This window comes from Tachypleus tridentatus, chromosome 12 (assembly GCF_004210375.1).
Source record: "Tachypleus tridentatus isolate NWPU-2018 chromosome 12, ASM421037v1, whole genome shotgun sequence".
Lineage (NCBI taxonomy): Eukaryota > Metazoa > Arthropoda > Merostomata > Xiphosura > Limulidae > Tachypleus > Tachypleus tridentatus.
Window position 1 is genome coordinate 98,456,625 of NC_134836.1, and position 13,799 is coordinate 98,470,423.

Sequence of the window (13,799 nt, forward strand, 5' to 3'; positions counted from 1 at the left end):
TTTGGCAGAAAATACAGAAGCTGTAGAGGGGATTTTGACCCATCCGTATAGAAGAGAATGGAAGGATGATTTGAAAAACGTTTAGCAAATAGAAGATAATACATCTAATCAGGAGTATCTGCCTTCCTCAGGTGACTCAAAGAAATATCACATTCAGGGATGGTAATAAGTGATGGTGGGAAGGGTTGACCAGTGGATACAGCAATATCATCCAAGAACAAACCCAATTCATCCAACTGTGCCTGGATACAAAGGCCAGAAGGAACAATGACGGACTGTTTATCCTGAAAAAGCATGGCCCACTGAAGAAGAAAGGCACAACACCAGGTGGGATGCTGTGGTGAGGATAGAAGTTTTGAAGTATACAGAAAAGAAAGGTGCATATGGTGAAGGTGTAGAGGAGATTCATGAGACGTAATGTGCAAACTATGGACTGGAGAAGTGTAGATAGTTCCTTTACAGAGCCAAAGCCCCAAATGGTGAATGGGGCCCAACATCTTCAAGACCAAGGTCCTGGCAGAGTCATAGATCAGAGATCCATGGTCCAGTTTTGAACTAAAGAGGGCACAATAAATCTTTAGCATAGAATATCAAGCAGCTATGAGTCAAGTGTACAAGGACACTGAACATCCTGTGTCTTCTCTTCTGCTGTTTGATGTGTGGCATAAAGATAAACTTATAGTCAAAGACATGATCCAAGATCTTTACTTCAGGGACCATTGGGAGCACAACTTCAGCAAAACGGAGTTTGGGATTGAGGTGAATACCCCTTTGGTGGCAAAAATGCATGATGTTAAATGTGGAAGTCATCGACATAGAGCCTGTTTGCAATGAAGGAGGGAGTTGTCGAGCGATGGCATAAATCTTTATGCTGGAAAGGGTGACACTCAAGACACAGCCCTGAGAGACTTCAAGTTCTTGAAGGGAAGAACAGGAAAGCATCAAACCCACATGAACTTGGAATCACAGTTCCATTAAAAATGGGTAAATAAACACACAATACATGTGAATGGAGGTCTCACACAATGCCATACCTCAATGTAGTATCATAAGCTTTCTCAAGGTCAAAGAATACTGACATGAGATGTTGTTGCTTAAGAAAGGCTTCTCTGATTGGTGTTTCGGGTTAAATCAGGTGGTTGTTTGATTTAAGGAACCAAACAAGATGAACATTAACCATCCTCTTTAAAGTTCTACAGAGACAACTTGTCAAAGCAATTAGACAGTAGTTTGAAGGAATTTTGGGATCCTTCCCAGGCTTAGAAAATGTGAGGACAATAGATAATAGCCCAGCACCAAGCATCAGGAAAAGCATTCTGCCAGATCCAGTTATAAATAACAAGAATAACAAGAGAGACAGGAGTGAGATGGCACAGTACCTTGTAGTGTATATCATCAGGTCCGACCAATGTACTGCCAGACTAATGAAGAACAAGCTTGAGTTATATCAGTATAAATGTACAATTATACTCTTAGAGACTATCAGTTTGAAAGGAAAGAGGCAATTGCTTTGCACAAGACTTGATGATGGGAGATGAAACAGAAGTGCTAGATGCACGAGAAAAGCTCTTGCTAAGAATATCAATAATGCTCTGGGCACCAACAACCTTCTGGCCATCAAGACTGAAAGGGGTACAAAAGCATACTGCTTATTAACCTTCCTAATCTTGTCTCATATGACTTTGGAACTAGTGGTAGAAGAGATGTTGGCTGTGAATTTAAGCCACGATTCCTTCTGGCTTTGACGTCTAATCTGCCAAGCAGGTGCACAGGCCTGATGGGAAGGAATAAGGTTTAAAAGTGTGGAATATTTACAAAAGGTATTCCAGGACTGGTTTTGAGCATTCCGTGCCATGTGACAGGCAGAATTCCACCATAAAAAACTTGTTGAGGTTTTAAGAATACACTAAGCAGTTGCCTGGATAATACAGTCACTCACTGCTGCCACACAGTTGTCTATCAATGGCTTACAGACAATGGGAAGATCAAGTTCTGAGAGAGCAGTGAAAGAGGGCCAGTTCATCTGGTCCAGCTTTCACTGAAGTATGTGGGTCAGGTGGCAGTGACCATGGCCAGTCTCTCTCAAAATGATCACTGCCCCATAGGTCACTATCACCCCTCAAAGAAAAATGAAGGGGAGTAGACAGAGATCGATAGCAGTAAAAGACTGACTAGGTGTATGAAAGTTAAACACCAGTGTTGAAGAGAGAAAAGTTGTTATCTGAGAGCATATGCTCTTATGAAGCAAACCCTCTCATCAATATCAGCAGCTCTTTGGAGAGGATTATGCCCATTAAAATCCCCCCAGGGGTATAAAGGGAGATGGCAACTGTTCAATGAGAGTATCAAGGTCTGATTGATTGAAGGTCTCTCCATGAGACAGGTAGAAAGAATAAACAGTTACTGTACAACCCAAGGAAACATGGATGGCTATGGCCTCCAAGGGTGTATTGAGTGGCAAAGATAGGGTGGCACATGCCACACCTCCATGCACTCATCCATCACACAACCTGCCATTGTAGTATAAAAAAAAAATTGCCAAAAAGTGACTATATCAGCAGGTTTCAAAAATATTTCCTCTTAGGAAAGACACACAAAATGATAAAAATCAATCAGCATCTTGATGTCATCTAAATTATAACAGAAACATCACCATTTCTACTGTATCAATGTGGCATTTGTTTTATATGAAAGAGAATTTGGCAGAGAGTCCTTCTGTTTTTAACCACGTTTTTCCTATTTATTTGAAGGAGGCCTATCGACCTTTAGGGATCCTATCCTGGGTCGAGTAGGCAGGTCTCAGTCTGTGGACAAAGAGTCCAGTAACTGAGGGCATGAACAAATAATCATTCTGCATCTCAGGACCAGAGAAGAAGTACAAAAGGAAATGCTGGAACCCAAAGCCAAAGAGAGTAGATCTGGAGAGCCAATGGAAGATGTTGTGGGGACAGAGATGGGAGAAGTTGTAGATTCATCAACATTTTTAGCCACGGAAGGCAAAAGACTCTTCAGATACTTTGTAAATGACTCTGTTGGAGCACAAAGACACCTGACTGCATTTCCACTGTATCAGTAAAATAGAGTGCAGCAGCATGTGTCTGAGATGGAGTGGGTACAATAACCTCTGAGCCTCTGGATAGGAAATACTGTTCACAGTCTTCACACATTGCACTTCTTTGTCCTCCCATCCACTTAGGACAAGAATGAAAGTAATAGGGGTTTGAACAATTACAGTTAATGCAGTATGGTTTCAGTTTGCACTTGAAGGCACAGTGGACTTTGCCATCACAACAAGCACACATTAAAGAACCACATCATGATATCTTTGTGTGACTGAACCACTGATACTGGAAACATTAGAGAAGGTTAAGAATGTATGGTCAAACTTTACTTGACTGTGGCAAGTGGATATGGTGATGTAAACATCAAAATCAGAACATTAGTTGACATCATAATTCCATCTTTGTGAGTGGAGATTTCAAATCCCTCTTTAACAATAACTCCTCTTGAGAAACTCAAGAGTAGCATGGGAAGAAATCTTGAATTCAGGAAGAGTTTAGTGTGTTGTGGTGAAGATGTTTCCACCAAAATGTCTACAGATCATAACTTTTTCACTAAAGTGGGGGAGCCAAGAAGCCCTTCTAATCCCTTTTGAATAAAAAAATAGAGACATGTGCCCAAAGGATTTCTCTGATAATTAATGCAAAATTAGAAATGTGGGTACAGAAAACAACTGTGATGGTGATTGTTGGACAGAGTCATCCATTCATTGCTGTTTAGTAATTACCATTTCTTTTTCTCTGTTTTATTTATTTATTTATTCCTCTTCATGGATGGGAGTATACATAATAAATAGAATATATGTCAGTGCTCCCTGTTCCCACCCACCATGGGGCCCTACAAGGGGAGGCACTACAATGCCAAACACAGCATCAACCACAATGTCCACAACAGCTGTTGAGAATGTCAAACACTGGTACTTGGTTGATCCTAGCCAAAGTGGACCAGCCAAATGACCCCAAGGCCATCCATCTACAGAAATTCAAGGGCAAAGTGGTGTGTTAGGGTTTGACCCCTCAACTGTTAGGATCCTCTTCTCCCCTTAATGGGTTCCCAGGCACAGCAAACAAGTGGGTGGCTATTATGATGAAAGATATGAACTTTTTTTTTTACCTCTTTAGTGTCATAAAGACCGACGATTGTTGGAAATATTAAAGTTTGTTTGGTATCATCATCTCTACTATATACTGTAGCAAGTTCAAGCCACAGTCAAGCTTGTACTATTGCTTACTTGTGGAAGCAGTAGCTGTGTGACTGAGGATTGGAAAGATTGTAGCCTTTGACATCACTCTGAAAGTGATGTCATGTCCCCAAGTAATTGTCCAGCAACTGCTTCAAATAGTTGTCAAGCCATAAGGATTCACTTATATGCAGTTGGAATATGTAGTAAAACGACTGGTAATGAGTTGGCAAGTAGTGAACTGTCCTAGAACCATAGAGTAAGGTTTTTATATTAGTGGTAATGAAACATAAATATTGGATCCAGTCTAGAAGAATAACCACTAGGCCATGTGTGACCAAAGGCAGTTGGACAATTTACTAGTAATTTAATGTGTAAAAAATAACAGTCATTTAATAATCTAATTGATCCAAGAGAGTTTTTTAGTATCATGTATTTACAATTCATGAATGAAATGTGGCTGAACATTGTGATAAGATATGACAGCTATCTAAAATACAAAAAATTGCAACAACCAAAAATAAGAACAATCAAAATATTTTTAATATTTAAAATGTATAAGTTATTTAAAAGTTAAAAAAAGAAACTCCTTGGTCTGCTCAAGTCTAATAACAGCAAAACAGTAATCTTATGGAGAGCTAGAGAAATAAGGATAGCATTAGTTAGCAGTCCTAAAAAACCAGGATGGGCCTAGCAAACTGCTGGGAGGTTTTAACCCTTGCTCTAGAAATTCGAGCAGTCTTAATATATGGAGCAGAGTCATAGGAAGACCAAGGATGGAAGCAAAATATTGAACAAGCAGTTGGAAATAGAGTAAAAAGAATCATAGTTGGATAGAAGTGTGTGGTAAAGTATAAGGTGATGCAACTGATAGGCTTTAAGAACAATTTCTACAACAAAATAGGTAATATTAATAAAAATCTGCAAAATTTTGTTTAAAATATACCACTGACCTACAATAAAATATAAAAGGGTTCATGCTTTATGGCAATCTACTGCTGAAATGCTTTATGAATGGTATATGGTTGGTGATAAATGTAGTATATATTTATCACATTGGGCGGAAACAAGCTTTAGTGGTGGTACAATTCTCAAGTTTTCAAATTTCACTTTTTTTTAATTCTGTTAGGGGCTCTAGTCATGAAATCAGTAACTGAACAAGGTTATTAATACAAAGAAATGTAATATAATTTATGTGTGGTAACCATTTCTGTAGTGTAAACATTCAAACCAAATGAAGTTATATCCCATTAAAAATAAATTATAATAAAGAATAAAGCTATTTCTTTTTCAAGAACATATTTCATATGAGCTATACATAATTGATCCCAGAGTATATTTAAATTACTAAATAGTAGAAGAAATAAATAAATTATCAAAGTCAATTATTGTAATTTTGTTTCCTATAAATTATTAATCTGTTTTAATCCTTCACACTGTGATCTGTTTTTCATTTGGGGAAAAAAACATTTTAATCAGTAATTGTGACCTTGCTATAAACATAGCACCAAATACTGAAACACTAGAAATGAAGGAAGAAATGGACATTAGGAACATATCATGGGTTTTCATCTTCTCATACTTGTATAATATTTATTTTATCTTTATTTTTTTGTTATGAATGAAAGTGGGTGATACGTCATTTATATTTTCAAATACTACTGTTCAAGTGAACAACGTATTGAAACAATCACTTACATTAGACTGGATATAAAATTAAAATTTATTGTGCATTAATTGACATAAATAAGGCAATAAAGAACTTCGGTGGCAACAATAACACATTCGATTAAACATGAGATTCAAAACAGAAACATGGTTATTTTATTATTACGAACCAGATGTTAGTAAATCAACAAGTTGACAGGATGTTTAAGTTCAAGACATAATTGTCAGGAAGAAAACAAAATATAACATGTCCAGGAAGGAGTTCAGGAATCAATGCAGACTTAAAGGAAACTGAAACTCCAAAAAAAAATGAGTAATTACGCTGGAAAAATGCAAGGCCTAAGGTTAAGTGACCTGCATGCTAGACATGTCCAAAAAATACAGGTGCTCCACTGAAAATGATGTGCAAAATTCTAAGAACCAAGAAATTTAGAATTTTTTGAGCCATAACCAAACAATTAAGCCAAAGCCAGAATCATGAGCTACAGTTATAGTTTTTGTTCTGTTTGGAGCAATACCAACATCCTGTCTGAAAACTAAAAACACAGAAGAAGAGAAAGGAAAAGAGATCCTCTTATGAAGCACAGTCCAAAAGAGAAATGCAAAAGCTCAAGAATGTCCACGCTATCAGCCATAAAGGATTTTCTCTACTCAATCTTTGTGTAAGTAATATTACCAAATCAAATATTGTAATAAGTCATCAGAAAAAAAAAGTCAGTCAATCTATTGATAAAAATCCTAGATAAATTATCAGAGAACTATACAATATATGAATTGAGTGAGTTATATATATATAAATGATTTGGTTAATAAACATGTTCTTTACATTGCTTCAGTTTCTGTATGAGTTCTTTATGTAAATTTCCCAAGTTGGTGAATTCTGCACTCACAATTGCTTATCCTGGTATCTAAATAAATATTTGAAGCAGGTGTTTCACACACATTACTAGCTCCTGTTAGTGCCTTCAGTTTCATTATAACTTTAATTGTATGATGTTTCTAACAGGACATTAAAAGTTGAACTAAAAAAAGTCTAAAGTAATTTACTGCCACATATTAACTATTGGATAAAATATTCAAAAATACAGCATTAATTATTTTTACCCTCTCAACAGTCATATGTATTAGTCTTTTCATGTTTATCATTAAGTGACTACCACAATTCTTGATGATGAGAAACCCACTCGAAATAAAAATGTATTTCAGAACAGCTGGTATGGGTATTAACACTTTTACTGATAAAGAAAGAACAGTGTTTTGACCTTCCTAGGTCATGTTCAGGTTAAGGTTTTCTGAGATACATGACTGACATAATGTTCATATCTTTTTAAATTGTTCTGATGGTGATAAAACATTTACAACTGGTACACATTATGTGGCATAATAACTTCCAAGAAATTTATAGTGGTTACAGCAACAGTGATAAGTTAAAACATGAGAGTTAAGGTAATTCTCAAGGCAAATTCTATAAACTGTTTGGTTAACATATTGCCACCACCACCAGACTGTAAGGAAATACCATCTTTGTATAAACAAAATATAAGTAAGATATTGTTCAAGCTGGCATGCTAATGTTTCTGTAAGATTCATGTATAAATGGGAATACATACTAAACTGTTTGCAGGCTTGAGTTAAGTCCCTACACACTACTCTTATGGATTTTGGAAATGTCAGAAGAACTACAACTGTAAGACTTGTCCTTGTACTGCCACCATAAACTGTGCATACCCATCTGTATTACACTACATACTAAGACTTTGTAATAATTTATGTGTCACTAAGTATGCTAACAAATAATATGCAAAAATAAATAAAGCAACTACACAGAGATTACTGAGGATATTATTAGTAATATATAACAATGAGGCAAGGTTATAAACAAATTCAAATAATACAATGTGCTCTGTTGATAAGTATACATATTCACCACAAAATTGGTGAAACAGAAATAATGTAAACTCGTATATGAAATGACAATGTAGAACAAGCTGGCAATGTTATACAAAATATACATATATTCTATACAATTTATTATATCTTAGGAAAATTTACTAGTGATCTTGGATTTAGGAATTTATTATTATAAACTAATCAAAGTATGAAAGAAATACAATTTGGTAAATCAACTTACTTTCTACAAAGACAAGAAATTCCCCAGATAAACCCAGCAACTGTGGTTACTCCACAAAAAGAAATGATTACAACATACAGGACACTCCAATCTGAAATAAAATCCTGAAATGTTACTAAAACATAAACATGTTCAAGTTCTTTAGATATTGTGTAAATAATTATGTTTGAAGAATAAGATACAGTAAGTATGGGTTGCTTGTTGCAAAAACAGCTCTACACAATATTATAAAGATCATTATTTTATATTATTTTTATTTCTGTGTAAAAAAATAAATTAAAAATGAGTCAATACTGATATACTATCACTAGATAATGTTTGTTTGTTTGTTTTTGTGCAAAGCTACATGAGGGCCATCTGCACTAGCTAACCATAATTTAGCAGTGTAAGGTTAGATGGAAGGCAGCTAGTCATCACCACCCACTGTCAACTCTTGGGCTACTCTTTTACCAACGAATAGTGGGATTGATTGTCACTTATAATGCCCCCAGAGCTAAAAGGGCAAGCATGTTCGGCATGATGAGGATTCAAAACTGCAACCCTCAAATTATAAGTTGAGTGCCCTAACCATGCTGGGCACCACAAGGTAGTTTAAATAAATCAGGTTGTTTTGTATAATTAGTCACCATACTAGTAAAGTGTCACGAAATACTATGAAGTAAAAGTTTAACCTATTCTGAAATATTAACTATCAATAATTGTATTCTACAAGCTTAATATAAATCTACTGTCAAACTTGTAGCTTTTCATATCATTTAAACAATATAGTTTGTTTTGTTTTCAGTGCAAAAGATGCACAATGTACTATATGCACCCTATACAATGCAAGGAAATGAGCTCTGGAATTTAATGTTGTAAGTTTTAGAATTTATCATTGACCAACCAGAGAACAATAAAGCTTGTAGTGGTTCCAACTGATTATGATATAAATATGATACTAGCTATAACAAAATTACAATAATTTGGAAAGAGAAAAAGATAATTTTACTAAAGAAGAGTGTTCTTTTTAAAGAAATAGCTCAATTATGAGAAAAATAACATTATTACAAAGTGTTGTTTTTGCACATGGTATTAAAGAAAGACATAATTGCATCATAAAAAAAATAATGTTATTAAACAGTACTAAATTGGCAAAGTTTACTTTGCATTATTCGGTTATATGTGAAAAATACTAAACAATACATAATGCATATATTGTATAATACTGAAACAAGCTTTAAAACATTTTTAAAGTAGAGGTGATTGATTAATTAATCAATAAAAATGAGTATCTATGAAAATTATAAGGATAGAAACATGTCTTTCATCTTACAATTTTCATATTTTATAGAATTGAGGAAAATAAAACAAAGACAATTGTATATTTTGCAATTACTTCCTTTACTGGTGAAACCATGATTATAATAAACAGAGCATTTATGAAACATACAATTGTATATATAATTATAGAATTGAGGATAAAAACCAGAGATTCACAAAGTTCTGATTGTTTATAGTATCAATTATTTTATCATATTTTATTTGCATAACTTCTAGAACCTTCTAAACAAATATAAACTTATTTTATATTTCATAATTTACCTCTCTGTTTAATGTTTCACTCTGAGACTAACTTTTGTGAGATCGTCTGCAGCATGAGTTGAAAATATGAAATAAAATCAAAAGTACCTTTATATTTCTTTTTACTAGAATGACTGCAGGTTTTAACAACTAATTATAATCATTTAGTCTAAAAGTTTAAGGCCTCTTAATTTTTCATAACTGCTTTTATTTATTTTTCATTGTTTTATTACTCTTGCATGTATAATAGCTTGTGCTCTGGAAGTCATGACAAATAATGCTTTATTTTTTACATTTAAGCTTTATTATCTCACTTAAGTTTTCAATATTTGTAATTGTATAATAGTTTGTACTTTGCTCAAGGAGTGATGATGAAAAAAGTTTTTTTTTCCACTTAAGCTTTTTATCTTACTTAAGTTTTCAATATTTGCATTTTAGTCACTTTTATCAAAGACATATATGGATAAATAAAAATTACATAAAAACAAAAAATTCACTTTCAACATTGCTTATAGGCCTACATGCACTTGAAAACGTACTTTGAAAAGGCTATTTTTTTTAATGCTATGTTGATTTTTCAAACAATAATTTACATAACTTTCAAACATGCATTTTAAAACAAAACAATAATCTAATCAGTGAAAATGAATGCCCCAAAACTATTATAATATATCAGGCTTTCCAACTAATCTATAACTATGTTAACATTTGATTTCTTACCAGAGTACTAAGTTTGGTCAACATAAAATAAAATCTGTTTGCAAAATGGCACCTTTTACGAAGATGAAATAGCATGCAATTATCATTATCATGCAGGTCACAAAATGGTCTTTCTCAGAGGCATCACTAGGTACTTAAAATATTTAGGGATCATTTGTTTTTAGTTCATAACCTGGACAAAGGACGGGTATTTCACCTCAGCTTGTATGACACAAGCCAAAAACTTTAAGAATATATGCTCTATACCTATCTAGTTCCTATGAAGTTGAAACATTATGCAACAAGTTCAAGTATTCTAAAGGTAAACTTGCTTATGACAGAGCTGGATTTAAGCCCTTTGAAGCCTCCATGTGATATATAGGTATATGTTCTATACCTATCTAGTTCCTATGAAGTTGAAACATTATACAACAAGTTCAAGTGTTCTAAAGGTAAACTTGCTTATGACAGAGCTGGATTTAAACCCCTCAAAGCCTCCATGTGATACATGCCAAGTAAAGTTTGCCATATTTTGTTTTCAGAATATGATGAAATGAAAATTGAAACTTATAGCATTTAAGACAGAGTAGAATGGTGAACTAAAGCACATGACTGAGAAGCAGAGAATGTGTTCAAAGTTTCAGAACAAATCATGTGTAAATATTGTTAAGAAATTATATAAATTTGTAACCTCCATTCTTCTCACTTTACTGCTATATAAACCAGAAAGTTAAACCCATACAGTATGCCCTCTTACCACATCATGTGTTGTTTCAACATTTGCTATTGGATTACTTGTAGCCAATACAAAAGAAGAAGAGGATTTTAATGTGCCAATTTCCATACAAGGTTAACTCATTCAAAACAGTTTTGAATTATTCAACATAAACAGTCATTGTTAACCTTGCTAAGGTCACTCAACTGGTAAGGGAATTATTTTAATACATTTTTTGCTTAGTTAGAAAGGCAGTTAAATTATAACAGTTTTAGTACATTTTCTTTTGTGTGTGAAATTATTATGTGCTCAAACTTGTATATTTAAATTTGCAATAAAAATTTTACATATTACAAACAACTCTATCATAAAATAAGTTTAAGTTTCAACAGGGCCTTAAATATTGAGTGCGAGAGCCCACGTTAGTACTAAATCTGATTTTATGTCATTTATTTATACATTTACTGTTATGAAAGTAACCAAAATGCAAAAACTAGAAAGTTATTATGTTAGATAGGAAAAGCTAAGTAAAAGAAAATAAAAACATTTTTCCATGAGGTGTGTATGTGAATAGCACGTGTTAAATTGGATACTTTGTTTACTGTACTCTGAGATACACTCTTGCTGGAGATTTACTGTTCTGTAATGCTAATTTTGTAGTTACACATGAAATCAAATAAAATCAAAGCATTTATGAAAAGATTAAGAGTCCAAAACTGTGTGTGTTTTTCTTATAGCAAAGCCATATCAGGCTATCTGCTGAGCCCACCGAGGGGAATGGAATCCCTGATTTTAGTGTTGTAAATCTGCAGTCTTACTACTGTACAAGTGGGGACCCCAGTATTGTTAAGATACATAGCTGTAACTGACTGTCACAATCTGCTATCATTCTAGGAAAAAAAATTAACTTTTGATTTTATTACATAACTTTCAATTTTTGCTGTGAGTGAGTTCACTACTGTTAGTGATGGGCTGATAAATGACTTACAAGAAGATATCCAGACATAATGTATGAAATATAAAAAAACGTACAATGAGAAAAAAATATTTTTATTCTGAGGAAGAAAAATTGCATATTTATTCAACTAACTTGTTAAGGCTACACAAATTCAAAGAAAATCTCTATTTTTTTTAATAACAGCACTTAATGTTCATTAAAAGTTTGTCAAATTTCTTAAGATACCATTCTAAATCCAGAGTTATAAAATGTATAGTTTCACAATACAAAAGTTGGTCATTCTTCTAATGTTAAACATATGAGAGAGAAATACAAAATATAAGTTACTCAAAATAAATATTGCTAGGATTTCATATATATTTAACATTGACTTCACTTAATTGTTTTTCAACATTGACATATGAGTGTTGTAACAGGCAAAAGACATACTTCAGTAATAAAAGTATACAAAGCCAGTCAATAACTATAAGGTTCATATAATATTGAAACGTGATGTAATGGAATATAACTTTATTCTTTAAGACAGACACTTACCACAGTTGCTCTCTTGATCTTTCATATACAACCTGAAAATATTTTCCATCCAGAAAGCATCACAGACACAATGTTTTGTATACTGGTCACATGTTCCATGGTTGGAGCATTCATTTTGACACACTAATAACAAAAAGACAGATCTACATTAGTTATTCTCCCACAAAAAAGTTTAAAAATAACAGTAATGAACAACAAAACTCCAAAAAATATTTACTCTTTCTAGGAAAGAAGCTGTAACTAGAATCTTAAATATAATGATTAAACAACAAAAATGTGTCATTATCTAATTAAATTTCAGTTAATCAAGTTATACCACAATTTGATTAAACAATCTCTACAGGTTATTCAGTCTTTTTATCTACCAATATTCTAGTAATTAAATTATGTTACTAGTTTCTAAAATTATAACTAATTACATTATTACACTACTTGTTAACATTCTAAGTAACAAGCATACTAATACTACTTAACAGCACTATATAATTACATTATACAACTTACTAAATTTTTAAGTAAACAGGTTACATTACTACTTACCAATATTCTATATAATTACATTATACTACTACTTAACATCCCAGATAACCACATTACACTACTAGTCACCACCACTCTAGTTAATTACATTATTTTCCTACTTATTAACATTCCATATAACCACATTACACTTAAACTTACCAATATTCTATATAATTACATTATACTACTATTTATCATTATTATAGTTAATTACATTATTTTATTACTACTTATACTGTTACATTACTATTTACCAAAATTATAGGTACAAAAATTATGTTACAACATAATTTCCCAACATTATATGTAATATAGGCATTCCACAATATCACAACACTCCATGTAATCAGAATATAACACAATATCCCAGCATTTTATGTAATGATATACTGCTATTTTCAAGCATTTAATGTAACAATTTCCCAATATCCTATGCAATCACAGTATACCATAATTTCCCAACATTCCAAACAGTCAGGTTATATGTCTATTTACAACACTGTAGGCAATCAAATTATATTATTTCTGTTTTTCAAAGTTCTAGAACCCAACTTATACCACTATTTAGTAATATTCAGATTATTAACAAAGAATATTATGTACTAATATTTAAAAATTATAGACAGAATGTACAATGTTTATGATTTACTGAGCTATAAACCAAACTTTATTCATCATGATTCTAATACCAACAGTTTATTTCAAAAGCTATTATGAACAATCTAATTTTATTTGCTAATAGTTATTAAGAGTTTAGATACAATCAAAACAA

The 13,799-nt window shown here is 32.8% G+C and overlaps 1 protein-coding gene across 2 annotated transcripts in view; it reads right to left on the minus strand.

Moving 5' to 3' along the window:
* The window catches only part of LOC143234119 (dyslexia-associated protein KIAA0319-like protein), a 122,206-nt gene that overhangs the window by 13,156 nt on the left and 95,251 nt on the right, over positions 1-13,799 (minus strand). For both annotated transcript variants that reach the window (XM_076471201.1, XM_076471202.1), the window contains exons 19-20: positions 12,506-12,628; positions 8,040-8,130 (exon numbers count right to left, since the gene is read on the minus strand). In XM_076471201.1, the coding sequence (XP_076327316.1) occupies positions 8,040-8,130; positions 12,506-12,628 (214 nt within the window). The remainder of the gene's footprint in view (positions 1-8,039; positions 8,131-12,505; positions 12,629-13,799) is intronic.